Genomic DNA, 18,832 nt, shown 5'->3' with positions numbered 1-18,832 from the left:
GTGCAGCTCTTACCCTCCTACATTGAACCACCAGCTCTCTATATTTGCTAAGTTGCACAAGTTTCAAGCAAAAGGAAGATTTGACAAAGAAGACATGGATGACACCGATCTGGTTTGCCCGTTTCTGTTTAGCAGTGTTGGTTGATCAAGTTAGTTTGGTGTTTTATTTATTTGCTTAGACTTAGCTGAGTTGACGTTTTGTTCTTAGCGTTCCTGTGTGCAGTACTATTTTGTGTTCACAAGCTGAGATCGCCAATATTTGAAGGACTAGATTATGTTAGACATGTAGTAAAGCTTGATGTATGTCTTTTATCTAAAAAACGATATTCTTAACGGTGAATTGCACCACTTCTATACAGTGATGTTTTTAATTCGAAAAAAAAGAAAGCCACTACACATATGAAGCTGTTGTCTTACTACCGTCCGACCGCGTTATGGTGTGAGTAGCGTTCACAAGCGCGCGTCAAAATTTATCACGACGCAAGCCATTTACTCTTGAGATGATTATTACTCCCTCTATTCCGTAATCTAGGGCGTAACTATATTTTTTTCCACGTACCAGGCGGCACCTCCTCGAATCCTATTCATGTGCACGGATGCATGTAGGCTTTGAAGACTTTAGCTCTTGGTTGTCCTATGCATGGCCGCATGCAAGCATTGAAACAGGTCGGGACAATGTTGCGATTGGTGCTGCATGCATGCGAAGCAAAGCGACGTGTTGGGACGAGCAAACTCTAATTGGTTTAACGGATAATTACACCACTCTTTGGTCTATGCGTACAAGACAGTTACGCCCTAATGCCCTATATCTAGGAATGGAGGGAGTATATCTCTGACCATACATTATAGTAGCAGATTATATCATTTTGAAGAAAAATATTAATGCACTAGCAAAAATAGAAAAGTCTCAACCGGAGTTGTTCCTCTCACCAAACCGGTCGGTCGGACCGAATCTCCGATCCAACCGCACGGTCACACGGCCACAGCTCCCATTCCGAATCTCCGATCCGCACGGGGTAGAGGTAAGAGCAGGTACAATAGCATGCTATAAGTCAGCTAAAAACATATTTTAAGGAGATAAATCAAGAGAGAGAAGAGCAGCGGGCTACAGATTTGTAGCCAGCTGTAGCACGGACTCTAAGACGCAGTGTGTCTATGACAGGTGGGACTAGGTATTAATAATGTAGTATGTAACTATTATATAAATGAGCTATTAGATTGACTATAGATAAATTAGAGCTAGTAGTTGGCTATACTATTGAACGTGCTCTAAGACTAGACGACCGCGTCCGCCAATCACCGCGTGGCCAAATCCCGAGCACCCCCCTCTTCTCTTCTCCCCACTGTTTTTAATTCTCCACGGCTCCCTTCCACTCCATCCACTCTTCTCTAAAGCGCTCTCTCCCTCTCGTCACCGCTACTACTAGTGTACAGTGCCACTGCGAGCTCTCCTCTCCGCCCCCGATCTGGTCGCCTCGCCCGCCTCAAACCCTAGAGCTCCATCCACCGGCGAGCCCTCTTGGGCGGACGTGCTTCATTGCTGCTTCTGCTGCCATGGACCCCGCCCCCACGCTCGCCGCCGAGCTCTGGCGAACGCCGCACCTCGGTGGCGGTGGTGGTGGAGGAGGAGGAGGGCGTGGGTTGGAGGCGGCGGCGTCCGGGGTCACGGAGCAGAGCAATGGGAGCCGCGGGGGTGGCGGAGGAGGAGGCGCTGGGCGGAGGAGGCAGCGGGAGGCCCCCGCGCTCGAGGACGACTCGTCCAGGATCGTCTCCACTTCCGGAGGAGGAGGCGGCGGTCAGGATTTGGTAGGTTTTTTTATGCTCCGCATTGGTCGTGATCCGTGTGGCATTGGGTGAGTTTGGGGGTAATTTTGGTGTGTCAGCCTTCGGTGGTGGGAATCTGGAGGTTTACCAGGGAAAATGGCGGCTTTAGACTGAAGTAAATTTGCTTGTGCGATCTGGCCGTGTCTACTATTGGCGTGGTGCTGTTCATGCTTTCTTATAGCTCTAGCTGGGTTCCCCGTTGATGCTTGTTTTTGATTTGGTAATGTACAGTGGAACGAGCCAATCTGTAGTTCTGGCTGCAGATAGACAGTCACTGCTATGATACCTGTATGTAAGAAAAGGAATTCTCAGCATAATTTAGTCTCGAAAGTTCCGTAAATTGAAAAGAACACAGAATGTGCACACAAAGTGCAGTAAGGAAAAGCTAGCACTGTCAATAGTTTCGAATTCTATAATTAGCAAATACCTTTGGTAATTGAGAGTTGAGAAGACACTTTGTCAATGCTGAATGCAGTTAGGCGTAGGAACATGGGGTGTGTCCTCCTCACGTGGAAGGCTTCACCAGATGAGGTTTCAAGCCTTTTGATCGATATAGTTTCCTCTGGATTGCTTGTGGAATTACTTCTACATCGTAGTATAATATAGAACACAATTTATTGTTCACAGCTGGTCTGAGCTCAGTTGAGAGTGTCATGCTCTGTTACACAGGAAAACATGGAACAAGCTTATGTGCAATCGTTCATCCATGTGACTTTCATATTATAGAATTTCTCATTCAACCATAAGTAGTGTTTGACCTTTAGTATTTATAAAACCTGGAGTATTAGATTGTCGGTTTTCTATTGTTAACATAATGGTTTCACTATATCCAAGTTGATTCTGGGTGCTGTTTTTGACAAGGACTACTTCTATAGTGTTTGCACCTTTGTAATGTTCTCAACTTTTGTCAAAAGAAAGAACATTATAAGACATTCATATTATAGTACTAGTTGTTAGCACCCAGTAGTGCTGTAGTTTGCATCTATAGTGAATTTCCTATTATGACATTTTGATTTTTGTTGCTTGGTAATGCTTGTTATGTTTGATTCACTGGAGTGTTGGTAGCATATGAACTCAACTCTCAAGCTAACATACTACTATACTAGTTTATTTTTCCCACAAAAATCTAAAAATTTTTACCTCTAGAAGAAATGGAACTAGTTTCTTTTGAACTACCCATCGATGTGAATATGGCATAGAGCTTGATATTTTTCTTCTATACATAACTGTAGCCAACACTCAACACTCGACATTATGTTACTGCTGGAATCTTCTTGGAGCTGTTTATATTTGATCAAGCTATCGGCCAACACCCGTCTTAACTATCCTTGTCGAATGCCAAGTGCTTAGTAACTCTGGTGCAATGCAACAGCTTTTGGGTCTTTGACTAAATTGCAACAGTTGCTGCTATCTGTTCACGCTGGTTAAAAGCTGTTGTTAGACAGACTATTAAATTCTATTTATTATCTCCATTCTCCAGTACTAACTACTGAGCCAACAACCTGTTGGTCCACACAATGTTTTGGCTGGAGACAAGGATCCTGAGTGGTTCCATGGTCCACCGTATAATTGAGGCATTCTGCAGCACCATCAGATCTATAACCCTAGAAATTGCATGAGCTCAAATACAAGATGCAATCAGCATTTCTTTGCTTGCATTTAGTAGCCAAAGGTGCCTGTAATTTGAATTTGAACATGCACACTTAATATTAGTGGAGGTCATCATTGTCAGGCATTCTAGTTCTTTGATTCTATTGGTGCATTTCTATGATTTTTGCCTCATATATTCACCAATTATTGATCATGTTGATAACTTGAGTGGTTGTTTTAACTTTTGAGGTCAGAAGGCAATATACAGTGCCTTTTCCCCTTTAACCTTTAAAGAGAAAAAAAAAGCATGGATCATGTTTTGATATGCACGGATTATGTGGAATTTTTATGAGCAGACTGATTCAGAAGCAAAGCGTTTCAAGGCAAGTAAATCAAGTGGAGATAATAGCAGTTTAAGAACAGAGGCTGAAACTGATTCAAGAAATGCTAGCAAGTCTGGTGATCAAAATCTGCCACCACCAGAACCACCAAAGCAAGACTACATCCATGTGAGGGCAAGAAGGGGTCAAGCTACTGACAGCCATAGCCTTGCCGAAAGGGTCAGTTAGTGTACTTGTTTTTGTCACCGTTCTTGTCAATCACAGTCCCATTACAGGAGTGGAAAATCTGGTTACAAATCGAACCTCTGAAGATCTTTCTTTTTTTTTGGGGGGCAAACGGTCAATTTCATGTTTATACTATGATATGACCACTGAAAATTCTGTTCATTTTTGGCAGGCACGTCGTGAGAAAATAAGTGAGCGGATGAAAATTCTCCAGGATCTTGTCCCTGGATGCAACAAGGTCTCAACATATTTTCCTCATTTTGTCCCATAAGTTGGGGTTTAAATATTATATTTTTGTAACATGACCTCTAAAACATCCCCAGTTCTGTTTCTGTAATTGATTTTCATTGGAAAACTTTTGCTTGCTTGGCCAGGTTATTGGGAAAGCATCAGTACTTGATGAGATAATTAATTATATCCAGGCTTTGCAACGGCAAGTTGAGGTATGCTGTTTCACCATTGGCGCTTTATGAAATTTCTTTACCCCCCATATCTCAGCTAATCGCTCTATAATTTGCTGTTATCTGCAGTTTTTGTCCATGAAGCTTGAGGCTGTTAATGCTCATGTGAATAATGGAATCGAAGCATTTCCACCCAAAGATGTAAGTCAAGTAGTAAAATTAACAGTTTAAATAGCATGATCATTATTACAATAAAAGGTCTCAAGATATATTTGAAAGATTCTGTGGCATACTATGCGCTACTGGCACTTTATCTTAGCTCCAATCTTTGACTTTGAACACTGTGTTAATATGTTGTTTTTTTCAACAAGTCCCATACTCTACAGGCAAGCCAGCTATATGCTACTACCATATGTTTTAGTTTTTGAAGGCGTTATCCATTGCTCCCTTCTGAAAATTATTACCATTTTATTGAAGCTATACTCCTGAATTTCAAAAACGTTTAGGCAGGGCAAGGCATTTAATATCTGCAGAGGATACACATCATTGAAACATTTTCCTGATTTGTACTCTTTATCTAACCATGGCGTTTGTCTGTTTGTTTAGTTCAATGTGTTTATGTATTTACTAAGTACTAGTAGCTCTGTGGAGCTTTATGTAAACTTCCAAATTTGGTTTTTAGTATTAAAATTGTTTATTTTCTTTTGGGTCTTTTGGTTGCAGTTTGGTGCTCAGGTATACAACACGGCTCCTGGATTGACGTTTGATCCACAAACACCAAGAGAATACGCCCAGGGATCAACACCATCGGAATGGCTCCACATGCAGATTGGTGGCACCTATGAAAGAGTGACATGAACAGAACAAAGTCAGGATGGTGGCCCAAAATAAAGCATACCATGAGTTCAGTCAGAAACCACGGCTTTAGATTATTTTTCGAAACTCTCGTGCTCCAAATTCGATTTCATTCATAGCATGGAGCTCATGTATTTAGAGACTGCGAGCACAGTATTTTTACATCTGTACCGGGATACAATTCTCATCAGATTCATGTATTCCACGGAATTTCGGCAGGTCACGCTCATTCGTAGCATGAAAGAAAAGTAATAACCATCAATAATTCTCTTGCTATAAATCATAAAGCCCTTCATTTTTTTTTGTCATCGTATGCTTATCTTTCTGAATCTTACCAGTAGTTTGTTGGTAATTTGATTACTCACATTTGCTACTTCGATCTTCGATTTGTGTTTGTACTCCCAAGTCAAAGCCATCAATCTGGCAAATTTTCACAGGATAGTTCCAACAATTTGCACAAAATTCATCTGAACTCGTTCTAAGCGAAAGAACAGGGTGGATGAATCTGGAGCAAAACTGCACAACCAGAACTGAACCTCCCGAAAACCCCGCAAACCGCACGCCACGAATTTACCATCCTACCCCTGTATCGCAGATGCGTCTCCGTTCCGTTTCGCAGTCTGTTTTGCCCCCACGCGAAATCTCCTTGTTGCCCTTTTCCCCCTTCTCTCTTCTCCCCTCTCCTCCTCTCTCTCTCTCTCTCTCTCTCTCTCTACTCCTTTCCTCTCCTCTCTCCTTGCCCTCCTCGCCCCCAATGGTTGCCGCGGCCACGGCGCCACCTGCCCATTCCGCGGCGAGCCCTTGACCCACCCCTGATCTCGCGGCGGCGGCCGATCCGGCACCCGGCGACGTGTCCCGGCGGCGATGGCGGCCGCAACGCCGCCGCGGGGGCGGCAGCAGCGACGGGGGGAGGAGGGGGAGGGGGAGGGGGAGGATGCGGTGGTGGAGCTGACACCGAGGAGGACGCGGCTCCCGCGGGCGTGCAACAGCCGGCCCAAGGTGCCTCCCCCTCCCCCGCCCCCGCCGCGGCAGGAGCGGGCGAGGCCGCCGGCGGGGGCGGCGGCGGGGGAGGAGGAGGAGACGACGCCGAAATGCCGCGTGGTGACGCCGTTGGTGGCGGAGCCCGAGGCGCCCGCGGAGCTGCCGCGGTGGAGGCTGCGCGGCATGTGGGAGCTCGCCTCCGTCATCAACTTCCTCCACGTGAGCGCCCTCTTGCTCCCCCTCCCCCCACTGGCTAGGATTCATGGGGTTTAAGGGTGTTTCGCTTGGGGTGTTCGGTATTTGGGCTTGACATGGCTGCTCTTTCTCCGGTGCCGCAGGTGTTCCGGCCATTGCTGAACATTACGGTGGAGTTCACGGCGGAGGAGCTGGAGGAGGCGATCCTATCGCCCAACAATACATTGGATGACGTTCATATGCCTCTGCTGAAGGTGATCGTGTAGTTTCTGAGTTCGTTTGATTAGGCCGCTGCGTCTTAGCCTCTTATGGAATGGGGTTTCTGAGAACAGAGTGTTTTTGCCTGTTATAAATGCAAAAAAGATGTGCTTTTGTTGTTCACATGAGTATTGAAACTCACAACCAAGGAATTTTGGCTATTTGAATCCAAAGGTGCATGTAGTACAATGCTACTATGATAGTCAAACGTATTGTTATGATACATACTGCACATTTACTACAACATACTACTAACATCATGTTACTCTGGCAATTTGCTAAGGATATCTTTGTAAGAAAGTGTCCTTGATAGCTAGAGACGGATATAAGAACATCACTTTGTAGAATAATGCACAACATAGTGCCGCAAAATCTGTTTGAGTCGCCCATCATGTATTTAGTATGAGTATCTACTAACTACACATTCTATAAACAGTTTTGGAGTTATCTTATTTTTTTCATACTTAATTGCATCTTGCAGTCGATTCCTCCAGTAACTCGAATGGCTATGGGACGTGGAACATGGATAACAGTGTTATGCAGGAAATTGAAGTACTGGTGGAATTGGGTATATGATTTTGTCCTTTCTAAGAACATTTTGTGTGGAACAGTACTGCATTCAGTTGTTTAGCTAATAAAGCTAGTACTGCAGGTTGCAGAAGGTGATCTTCCAATTGTTGCCTCACACGGGTGAGTTCCATACCCAAGCGATTCTTGATTGAATCGATGTTTAGTGTTGTATCTTGAATGACTTAAAACCGATTTTCCTTGCTCAGTGCGGAAATTGAAATGTACAAGGCACTTGAGCCAGCAACACGATTAGTGATCCTTAAAGCAATATGTGATATACGTGTTGAGGTATGTGCCCTATGATTCCAGCTATCTTTTTGAAATGGTAGAATTGAATCTCATAGCTAATGTCCTATATCAATGTGTAGTAACTATCGAGACCTACTATCTTGCCCTAGCTGCTTGTCTTGTATTACGTGTTACATATAATTCCCTCACACCCAGCTTCTTAGTGGATTCTGCTAGGTATTCCATTCTACAAAGGATTAGTACATAAGCTATGCTGTATTTCCAGACACAAGCTCTTTTTGTAAAGTATTTTGGTCTTGATCTTTACACTCAAATATATTATGTTTACTGATGATGCTTTGTTATATGAAAGTTGAAAACAGTCTCGGTGCTAAAAAGAAAAGGTGAAGCCTAATCGATATTCCAAAAATGGCTGGCCGTGTTAGCAATTATAAAATTTTATAATTTATAGTGGATCCTTGTGTAAAAGGAATATTAATTGAGCATGGGGCAGGGGCAAACTCAACACTTATTCCTTAAGATTGGATTGAGCACAAACATAGCTGCAAGTCTTATTGTTATGTTTTCAAGGCACATGGTTTATTTATGTATTCTTGCAAGTTTGGTGACAAAACGTCTGATCTGTAAGCATCTAATTTTGCAGCAAGAGGATATTCGGAACTTCATAGATAGTTCTTTAAAGCGTGGTTATGAGCTTCCTGTGTTCCGTAAAGAACGTATTGGAGGAGATTCATATGGAATCTCATACTGGTGTGCAACAGCCAACTTTTGATATAATTATGCAATTAAATTTAAGAACATTTTTTTGTGGCCAGGAGCATCTCTAATCAATTGATGTGCTACAGGTATGACGAGGATCCCGTCCTTGGACATCGGTTATATCGTGAGATTAGGCAAGTGGAGTATGTGAAGGACCCAACCAAAAAAGCTAAAGGGAAGGGAATCTCAAATGCCCCAGTTGTATCCTATCAATGGGAGACTGTTGCATGCAACTTTATTGAATTTGAATTAGCAGCAGTAAGTTTTGAGTGAACCATTACCATATGTATTTCTTTATTATGCAATCTATGATTGAAGTTCTTGAATAGTTATAGTTCTTCTGTTCTCCATTGACTCACACATTATAAGGCACAGTGTTGATTAGGTCATACAAATGAGAATTTCTTTGGATATCCTTAGTTACCGTTGGTACATGGTATTACCATGCCATCTCTGTAAAATATATCCAGCAGACTGTAAAATATATCCAACCTCCATACCTCTGTACCATAACTAAACAGTACTCCCTCGGTTTCATATTATTAGTCGTTTGGCTTTTTTCTTAGTCAAAGTTCTTTAGATTTGACCAAGTTTATAGAAAAAAAATAGCAACATTTACGACACAATTAATTTCTATTAAATTTAACATTGAATATATTTTAATACAATGTTTGTTTTGTATTGAAAATGTTACTTTATTTTGCTATAAACTTGGTCAAACTTAACTAAGAAAAAAGTCAAACGACTTATAATATGAAACGGAGGGAGTACTTAGTATTGTTGATTCCAACTTGGGTATATGTATAACATGTGTTTCATGCTTATGTAGCAATTGTGCTTACAATAAAATTGAATTCGTGGGTAGTAGCAGGTTGTTTAGTATAGCAAATGGCCTTGTTAGAATAGAACTTAGATTGCACTAACATTTAGTATTAACAATTTATTGGTGCATGTTCTGCAAGTTAGCAGAGGGAAAACTGTCATGTGTTTATCACCACAAATGGCATATATGCTCCTACCAACCTACCAAACTTAAACAGGCAACTGCACGTGCATGGGTCCTTTTTAGAACCGATTACCTACAATTCACCACAGGATGTTATGTCATCTACAGTGATCTAACTTGAGATAGAGAATTTACCAAGGCGACAAATTTTACTCCCAATTGATGTTTTAGAACCCATGAAGTCAACTTTTTTCGAAAACAACTCGAGATATTTTTTACAACTTTTATGTTGTATATACAACAATTTAAGTCCTATATATATATTGTAAAAGTACTGTTGTATGCTTATGGTTTTGTTATTTTGAGGGCTGTGGTTGTTTGAAATTATAACCTTGAAGATCTTGAATAATGAGTGACACCACCCTAAAAGATTGGTGGATCGTATATTTGTCCATGCTTTAACATCTTGCTGTGGAGATTGATTTGGAGAAAAAAAGTTCTTCTCACACCTGTAAAAATGGTTCCAAGATTTGCTATTCCATAGTGTGGCTGGCGGCTGCTGTATATTGCATTGGACTTTTGTTAGAAAAAGGCAGAGCCTATACAGATGGTAACACAACATTGTCATTGGATATAGTTTATAAGAACATTTACAAAACAATTGTGTATATTGTACCCTGACGATCGAATATATGGAAATTTAGTGATAGTAGTTCTTTTCTGCCTATCTTATGTAGGAAAAACTCTTTTCAAGTAGGAACAGGACTGAGGTCTCGCTTGGCAAGAAGTTGAAGAACAATTATCTTCCAGAGATGGAAAAGATTCACAAGGTATCTAACCGTAGGTCTCAGAGAGTTAAAATTGCTGGTCGTAGAATATAATAGAATGTTATTTTATCTCAATGTTTTGCTCCTCTTGTAGAAGAAGGAGAGGCTGCTCAAAAAGCAACAAAGAGAAGCACTCCTCCTTGACAACCGCTTGACAGTGAATGGGTTCACCTCTGTCCGCTCTCGTCGTGAAAGAAAGCGTGTCACCTATACTTTTGGTAAGCTTGAACCTGATGCGTTTGAGGGAAAAACTGACATAGGAAGAATATTGGACCATATCTGCTCCGTGCCATGGTTCTTCTGTCTGGAAAGACAGTACTATACTTCTTTTACCTGTTTCATTGAAATAATTGCCCTTAATAGTTCCTTCTGGTTCAGTGGCATTACCCAATGATGTTTTTGGCCAGTTCTTAGTCTTACATCTTCACGTAGTTGTTCCTTCATTTTAGACGTTCAATCAACTTTTGAATTCTACTGTAATGTCAGTTAACATGTAATATAATTTACTAAGCTTCTATCGGTTTTCATTGAGGAAGCTATATATACCCTGATTACCTCGTAATTTGATAAATGCCAGCAAATTACTCTCCGTAACCTGTTAATATGTTCTCAAGTTTGCTACATGTAATTTTTATTTAAGTTGCATAGTCTGGTCATTTTATGCACTGAATGGTCTCAATTGGAGCAAAATCATATCATATACATAAGTTACCAATTCTCTTAACTCTGAACATGTTTACTTATCATGCAGATGATTATGAGCGTTCAATAAATGAAGCCATAAAACCAACAAAGTAGGTGGATTATCTCTGCTTGATAGTTTTCATTAATAATTTACAAGTTTGGAAACATGATGCTTGTCTTTACTATGTCATGATGCAAATGTCTGAATTATCATTGACAGGAAAAGTGAGAACTCTTCTGAGTTCATTACTACTTCTAACAGAAGAGTACACCCAAAACGAGAGACAGCGACCAATGGTAGGTTAGCTGGTCCTTCGCCATTATGCAATGGATTCTATGGAGAATATCCACTAAGGTCACATGGCTACCAAGGAAGTGAGTGGGAGAAAAAACCTGAGACTCTCGATCGCAGGTAACTTCCTAAATGCTTGTTATTTAGTTGGTTCCCTGCTGATGCTTACCATTGACCTATAGACATATTTATCCCATTATATCTACAGGCAAAGAAAAAGATCTCGAAGGTACACGCAAGATTTTGTTGAGGCTATCTCGGACGTCGACCCAAACTTCGACAGTGATGATGATATCATTGGTGAAGCAGTCTATGATGAGGAATATCTTAGAAGTCGAAAGCAATATAAGGCCAGACTTTTAGAACTCGATAAAGAGTTCCAATTGGAACAAGTTGCCGATGATGGTAATGATGAAGTGGAATATCCTTCGAGTACCAGTGAAGATGAAAAGGAGCCCCAACGGTACAAAAGATTGGCTACTTGCAATCCTCGAGGGACCAACTTGAGAACTATCGATGGATTCCAAACATGCATCACACGAAGTAAGCGTTCCACCCGCCCACACATGAAGTATCATCAGTATGATCTTTCTGGCACAGATACAGAATTGGGAAAGCCAGGTAAAATAAAGGTACCAGATCCAGATGGTGGTTCTGATGCACTAAATGACATGGAGCTCTCGACGACTAGTCAAGACCAGGAGGAAGAAGGTGCTGAAGTAAATAAAGAGCGGCCACCCCTGCTTTCTCCTAGCAGGAATAATGGAAGCGATGGGAGAAGATTTCTTGACTTAAACGAGGTTGCGCCTGTAGGCGGTTTTGATGAAACACAGAGTCGCAACGGCGAAAGGCGACCACCTGGATAACAACTGAGGATCATGCCCTTGGGTTTAGATACTGAGTAACATTGTTGATCCATCAGAGGCCAATGAGCACCCATGAGAGAGCGATACAACATCATTCATGCGTCAACCTGATTGGAGGTGCTTTTGTCAACTTGGAAGAACCAAGTGAAGAAACGATATGGTCCATCATAAGTGCAGCTGTAGAATTACCATTAGCTGATCCAGTCTGATGATTGTAGACCATGGTGAGATGTGTGCACTGATGTCTGGCACGCGTCAACTGATAGTGTATTAGCGTATGCGTGTTAGATTGCCATTTTTCTTCTTTTTGAGTCATTGTCACATTGTTGTTTCACCCCGGCTACATATGCTTGCGAAATCGCGAGGCCTAAATGAGTAATATTGTTGGTGTGGCTTGGCCGCTTCAGGATGCATTCTCTGCATGTTGTCATCAGTCTCAAACTGTGATTCTTGCCCTCCCGTATTTCCAATTTTCCATGGCTTGTGTAGTTGTGTTGTGTATGTAGTTGTTGCTTGGAACTTCGGCAAACGAAAGCTATTCTTTTCTTCCCCCCATCTGTGCTTATTTGAACCACTCTCCGTACAAGTTCTGAAGTTCATCATGGAACTAATTCAAACCAAAATTTGATTTATCATGTTACTATCTCCGTTTCAAGTTATAAGACTTTCTAGTATTGCCTACATTCATATAGATATTAATGAATCTAGACACACATATATGTTTAGATTCATTAACATATATATAAATATAGGCAATGCTAGAAAGTCTTATAATTATAATATGAAAAAGTATTATACTTACAATTTACACCTGTTTCAAGATAAGAAACACCGTGAATCAAAAAGGAAAATTTCAAAAGCAAATGGCAACAAGAGCAGTTGGGCTGGGCCAACTGGCCCAGATTGACAAGCACGATAATGTGGGGGTGGGTCCGTGTCGCGCGGCTACAAGAGTAACAGGACCACGTCCGTCTCCACCGGCGACGCGGAGGGATCCTAAACCCTAACCCCCCCCCCCCCCCCCCCCCTCACTTCTTCCCGCCGCCGCCGCCGCCGCCGCCGCAGCCATGGCTCCAGCACCAGCAACCACGAGCTCCAGCAAGCGCTCGAAGAAGCGGAAGCAGCCCGTCGCTCCCCCGCCGGAGTCGGATTCCGAGTCGGAGGAGTTGTCCTACGACACCGCCGCGGCTGACGAGGAGGAGGGGGAAGAGGAGGCGCCGAACCAGATGGAGGAGCTGGAAGAGGAGGAGGAGGAAGAGGAGGAGCAGGAGGAAGAGAAAAAGGAGAAGAAGCAGAAGAAGGAGATGAGCAAGGAGAAGAAGAGGAAGAAGGAGAAGGGGAATGAGGGGGGATCGGGGATTCTGACCAACATGCTCTTCTCCGAGCTCGGCGTCTCCGAGCCTACTGCTAGAGCCATCAGGGAGATGAACTACACCTACCTCACCCAGGTTCGCCTTGCCTCCGTTTGAACCTATAAATTGCTAACTACCTCATTCGCTGCACGATTCCTTAGTTGCGTTGAAAATTGATAGCTGTTTATACTATGCCTAGTGTTCTCAATTGGATAGATATAATGTAGTTTGATGCGGTGCTCAATTGGAAATCTATAATGTAGTTTGAAGCGCGTGCTTAATTGGATGCCTATAGTGAGTTGGGTTTGGTAGAGATGTGCCCACATGAAATTGTTCTTGTTTCTTGTGCTTGCAGATTCAAGCTAGGTCCATACCACACCTGTTGAATGGAAAGGATGTGATGGGCGCGGCCAAGACTGGTTCAGGGAAGACTCTTGCCTTCCTCATACCAGCAATCGAGATGCTCCACCACGCACATTTCATGCCGAGGAATGGGACTGGAGTTGTTGTGGTTTGCCCAACAAGAGAGCTTGCCATCCAGGTATGGTTTTGCATTTTTGGTTTACCAAACGAAATTATGGTACAACTAATAGAATCAATCATGCTACAGCCTGTTTGAGGAAACTATGTAATCAGTCATGCTGGAAGTTGATTTTTGCAATACTAAGTACTTGAATTTGTTAAACATGGGAAATATAGTTTCTGTAGTCCGTTCTAGGCTTGTGAGCAAAATATATGCCTTGCTTATTGCATTTATGGATTTTTTTTTTGAGGTTCTTATTCATGTATTGCCATTGATATATTTTTTTCAGACACACAATGTTGCCAAGGAATTGATGAAGTATCACTCACAAACTCTTGGATATATTATTGGCGGTAATGGCCGGAGAGGTGAAGCAGATCAGCTTGCAAAGGGAGTCAATTTATTAGTTGCTACACCAGGCAGGCTTTTGGACCATCTGCAGAATACCAAGGGATTCATATATAGACGGCTAAAGGTAAAAGAAACCCATATTTAATTCTATCAGTTGAAAGGGTGCATATGATTTCTCTGGAAACAGTGTAGGTATTTAGACCATCCATGAACTAACTGAAGAGAAAGCACAAAATTCATAGTTCTACTGCACTATAAACCTGATCACATAACCAGTCTTTGTTCTCATGTCTACACTATACTGCTCATTCTGTGCTTTTGGGTCAACCTTTTTCTTTCAGGACTAAAAGAATCACTTTTTTTTTTGTAGTGCCTTATAATCGATGAAGCTGATCGTCTATTAGAGCAGAACTTTGAAGAAGATATGAAACAGATATTTAAACGCCTTCCTCTGGTATATTTCATCTGGCCGTCTGACATTTATCATTTTACATATGCAGACCATAACTTGTAACTCTTTGCTTACATAATGTCTCATTTCTTTTTTTGGTAAATCGCTACTTATGCTATGCAGAATAGACAGACAGTTCTTTTTTCTGCTACACAGACAGAGCAGGTTAGTGAATTTATTATTCAGTTTGTTGAAACTTTTCATTCATTTTTTCTCTGGGTGATGTACTGATTCATTGATGAATTCCACACAGGTTAAAGAATTTGCCAAGTTGTCATTTGAGAAAAACGAAGAAAGTACCTCAAAACCTGTTTATGTTGGTGTTGATGATGCTGAAACTAATGTAAGGAAATTGTCAGCCAAGTTGTTTTTTCTCTTTTCATAATGTTTGTAGGATAATAACCATAATGCTCCTACAGGCTACTGTTGAGGGCTTACAGCAGGGATATTGTGTCATTGATAGCGCAAGAAGGTTTTTGGTTCTTTATGCTTTCCTAAAAAAGAAACAGAATAAAAAGGTCATGGTGTTCTTCTCATCATGTAATTCAGTCAAGTTCCATGCAGAACTTCTGAATTTTCTCCAGATAGAATGTTCTGATATCCATGGAAAACAAAAGCAGCAGAAGCGTACCACAACATTCTTTAACTTCTGCAAAGCAGAAAAGGGTATCTTACTATGCACTAATGTGGCAGCACGTGGACTTGATATTCCTGATGTGGTGAGTTTTTAATGGTGATTTTTTTAAAATCTCTTATATGGAGTCCCCCTTTTCTGATATAAGGATGTTTGGCAATGTTTTAGGATTTCATTGTGCAATATGATCCTCCAGATGAACCAAAGGTGGGTTATTCTGAATGTGCCAAGTTAGTTTTCTGTTATTTTCACTTATTTGCTCATTTCAATGTACTGAGTAATCTGTTTACTTTCAGGATTATATTCACAGAGTTGGACGTACTGCACGTGGTGAAAAAGGCAAAGGAGAAGCACTGTTGTTTTTACTGCCACAAGAACTGAAGTTTCTTATCTACCTGAAGGTAGTACTTTACAAAGTAATATGTTTTCTATTTTCTGAAGTTAAGAGAAATTATAACATATTATATTGGTGCCTGCAGGCTGCTAAGATTTCGCTGACAGAATTAGTGTTCAATGAAAACAAAGTGCCAAATTTGCAATCGCACCTTGTAAGTGTTTTTTCACAGTTAGTGAGTTGTTTTAACACTGTTTGTCAAATGTGTCTAGTAGTAATAACTCAAGTTGTTGGACAGGAGAATATCGTTGGCGAGAATTATTTCCTGAATCAGTCAGCTAAAGAGGCATACAGATCCTACATCTTGGCATACGACTCACACTCCATGAAAGACATTTTTGATGTTCATAATCTCAATCTGAAGGTACACTGCTTATTGAATTTCTTTCTGAAGGATTTTTGGTTCCCCTGTGCATGACCAATTGTTACCCATTATATGCTTTGTTGTATTGGACATTCAATTCACAACAAATGCTCTTCATTTTGGCATGTTCCAAATCTTTTAAGTGTCAAGTGGAGTGTCTGTTGTTTTTTCTTCAATTTTAGTAGTATTTAGCTTATTATAGTATTTAGCTCTCTTGAGAGAAAATGGTATGTGCTAGGTAAGTGATGATAATTTATCATCTTTAACTTTTATATAAAGTATGTGCTAGGTAAGTGATGATAATTTATCATCTTTAACTTTTATATAAACTAACTGAATTTCTTCTGCACTTTTTTACTGAGCTAGATTAAAGTTTATTTTTCTAGTATATAATTTGTTTTATGTGCTTATGGTAGTGAATCTTTGTTGTATTTTTATCTCTCTGTTTTACAAACCCACCATTAATAAATCTTGATTCAGACAGATGGGTCTAAATCCTTTCTATCTGGCAGGATGTGGCAGCGTCTTTCTGTTTTAAGAACCCACCAAAGGTAAACATCGATTTGGAGAGCTCTGCATCCAAACATCGGAGGAAGATGAGGAAAGTGGACGGTGGAAGGAGGCATGGCATCAGCGCTGCAAATCCCTACGGAAGAAAAGGCGGTGATGACAAAAGGCAGTTTGCAAGATTCTAGAGATGTTCAATACATGGAGTCTCAAAAGACCCTTGGCCCTATGAAATTTTGATAGATAACTTATATTATCGCATCATGCTATAACACAATTATTCTGTCCAATGTATCCACTTAGTCTAGCACTCGAGATTGTTGAGAAATGAGAATGAAATCGTGTGCCAAATTCATTGCTGGTATCCTGAATCCTGATGTTTGCAATTGACAGCGTTCTACAAAATGTATAAAGACGGGTGGGCTATTTATGTCAGACTACCACTCCATTGTCTTCATCTTGTCGTTCAGCTGCATCCTTCTTGGCCTTGGCCTCCTGCAACGCGTTCACCAGCCTCGCGAGGCAGGCGCCGGCGTCGTCCCGGGGGTTCTTGGCCGTGAGGTGCTCGCCGACGTCGGCCGGCACCAGGTCCACCTCCGGCAGCAGCCTCTCGACGGCGGCGAACATCTCGTGGTCGTCGACGTCGAGGTGGATCTTGGCCATGGACTTGAACGTCTCGAAGTCGCAGTAGGACATCTCGATCTTCTTGTCCATCCTCCCCGTCCTGATCAGCGCCGGGTCCAGGTCCTCGACGTGGTTCGTCGTCAGCACGATCAGCCGCTCCTCCCCGAACGCCGACCACAGCCCGTCGATGAAGTTTAGCAGCCCGGACAGCGTCACCTTGCTGTCGCCGCCGACGCCGCCGCCGCCGCGATCGATCACTTTCTTGGTGGTCGTCTTGGCGTCGTCGTCGTCGTCTTCCCCGTCGCCGGTGGCCTTGCGCCGGCCGGTGAGGTTGCTGGAGCAGTCGACGTCCTCGATGACGATGATGGACTTGCTGGTGGTCTGGATGAGCAGCTTGCGGAGGTCGGTGTTGGTGTGCACCGACGTGAGCTCCATGTCGTAGACGTCGTAGCCGAGGTAGTTGGCCATGGCGGCCACCATCGTCGACTTCCCCGTCCCCGGCGGCCCGTGCAGCAGGTAACCCCGCTTCCACGCCTTCCCGACTCGCCGGTGCTGCTCCTTGCCGTTCTTGAACATGTCGAGGTCGTCGATTATCTCCCTCTTCTTCTCCGGATCCATCGCCAGCGTCTCGAACGTCTTGGGGTGCTTGAACACCACCTCCGTCCACAACGAACACATGTAACTCCTAAAATGAGAACGAACACATGTCACCTCCGTCTTGGCGTGACTAAGTGCGGTAATTAATCAAGAATTAGGTCTTCATTCACTGAATTTGAAGTTTGTATGCTAAATTATGATGGTACAAAAGTTTTATATTTCATCCAAAATAAATAAATAATGATTCAATCGAATGTTATCAACGTTTTATGGATTTGTAGAGTTAGAAATATCTTAGTTGGTGCGTGTGTTAATTAGTGTGAGCGATTAAGCTAATTGGTTTACCCGTCGTCGCCCCAACGAGAGCTGGGGATGTTGGTGTAGAGCTTGCGCTGGCGGCTCATGGCCATGAAGGCGCGGCCCTGGTCGCGGACATGGGGGAGGTAGGCGGAGCGGACGAGGTCGCGGTGGCACTCGTGGAAGACGAGGCTGTAGGAGCGGCGCTGCGACGCGCGCCCGCCGCCGCCGCGCCGCCCCTTGTCGTCGTCCTGCTCGCAGTGCGCCGACCACCACAGCGTCGCGCCGCGGAAGTGGTCCTCCACCTCCTCGCCGTCCGCCATGCTGAGCACCAGCCCCTTGCTGCTACTGCTGCCAGCGCCACCACCACCCCCTTCGCCTGCGCCGCCGCCGCCGCCGCCGCCGCGCGCGTCCTCGGCGTTGAGGTGGCGCACGTCGTCGCGCGTGCCGACGGCGCCGTCGAGGTACGCCTTGGTCTCGGCGAACACGTCGCTGCGCGTCATCCGGCCGGCGTCGTACTCGTGGATGGTGATCGACAGGTAGGGGTCGATGAGCGCCGCCAGCCGCCGCGCCCGCCGGTTCAGCTGCCGCGCCACGAACGTCTGCATCAGCTGGAAATTCTGCAGGTTTCGCAGCAGCATTGTCAGTATCAGCAGCACCAGCCCCGAATTCACCGGCCCAAACCACGCTGCCAAATCCATCGCCGATCGATCTATCGATCTCTTCACTACAATTCTACAGCTTCAACAAACAAATTCCTTCTGATTTGATGAACCGAATTTTATGTTCTTGCATTGCTAGCATCGTAGCAACAGAGCAATATTTATAGAGTGCAAAAATATCAGTGATATCGATCACTCACAAAGTAGTGAGGT

General features: G+C 43.1%; 4 protein-coding genes across 4 annotated transcripts; 3 read left to right on the top strand and 1 right to left on the bottom strand.

Annotated features, from left to right (window-relative positions):
* Positions 1-1,355: 1,355 nt before the first annotated feature.
* On the top strand, positions 1,356-5,658 carry LOC127765239 (transcription factor BHLH089). Its single transcript, XM_052290096.1, has 6 exons — positions 1,356-1,806; positions 3,771-3,974; positions 4,153-4,218; positions 4,355-4,423; positions 4,511-4,582; positions 5,105-5,658. Exons 1-6 carry the CDS (start codon positions 1,555-1,557, stop codon positions 5,237-5,239), a joined length of 798 nt encoding a protein of 265 aa, XP_052146056.1. The 5' UTR covers positions 1,356-1,554; the 3' UTR covers positions 5,240-5,658.
* Positions 5,659-5,926: 268 nt separating this feature from the next.
* LOC127767411 (DDT domain-containing protein DDR4-like) lies at positions 5,927-12,276 on the top strand. The gene is made up of 12 exons (XM_052292745.1): positions 5,927-6,436; positions 6,556-6,666; positions 7,152-7,238; positions 7,323-7,360; positions 7,447-7,528; positions 8,133-8,239; positions 8,335-8,506; positions 9,932-10,024; positions 10,116-10,239; positions 10,773-10,815; positions 10,926-11,117; positions 11,206-12,276. Exons 1-12 carry the CDS (start codon positions 6,101-6,103, stop codon positions 11,861-11,863), a joined length of 2,043 nt encoding a protein of 680 aa, XP_052148705.1. The 5' UTR covers positions 5,927-6,100; the 3' UTR covers positions 11,864-12,276.
* A 613-nt stretch (positions 12,277-12,889) lies between these two features.
* LOC127767217 (DEAD-box ATP-dependent RNA helicase 27) lies at positions 12,890-16,803 on the top strand. Its single transcript, XM_052292482.1, has 12 exons — positions 12,890-13,311; positions 13,571-13,756; positions 14,028-14,213; positions 14,460-14,543; positions 14,664-14,705; positions 14,794-14,883; positions 14,960-15,259; positions 15,343-15,381; positions 15,471-15,575; positions 15,654-15,722; positions 15,807-15,932; positions 16,445-16,803. The coding sequence occupies exons 1-12, from the start codon at positions 12,931-12,933 to the stop codon at positions 16,625-16,627; spliced, it is 1,791 nt and encodes a 596-aa protein (XP_052148442.1). The 5' UTR covers positions 12,890-12,930; the 3' UTR covers positions 16,628-16,803.
* LOC127767218 (AAA-ATPase At3g28580-like) lies at positions 16,773-18,765 on the bottom strand. The gene is made up of 2 exons (XM_052292483.1): positions 18,006-18,765; positions 16,773-17,748 (listed from the first exon to the last, which is right to left on the bottom strand). The coding sequence occupies exons 1-2, from the start codon at positions 18,656-18,658 to the stop codon at positions 16,872-16,874; spliced, it is 1,530 nt and encodes a 509-aa protein (XP_052148443.1). The 5' UTR covers positions 18,659-18,765; the 3' UTR covers positions 16,773-16,871.
* Positions 18,766-18,832: the final 67 nt, after the last annotated feature.

This window comes from Oryza glaberrima, chromosome 3 (assembly GCF_000147395.1).
Source record: "Oryza glaberrima chromosome 3, OglaRS2, whole genome shotgun sequence".
Classification (NCBI taxonomy): domain Eukaryota; kingdom Viridiplantae; phylum Streptophyta; class Magnoliopsida; order Poales; family Poaceae; genus Oryza; species Oryza glaberrima.
This window is presented reverse-complemented; position numbering and strand designations above follow the sequence as displayed.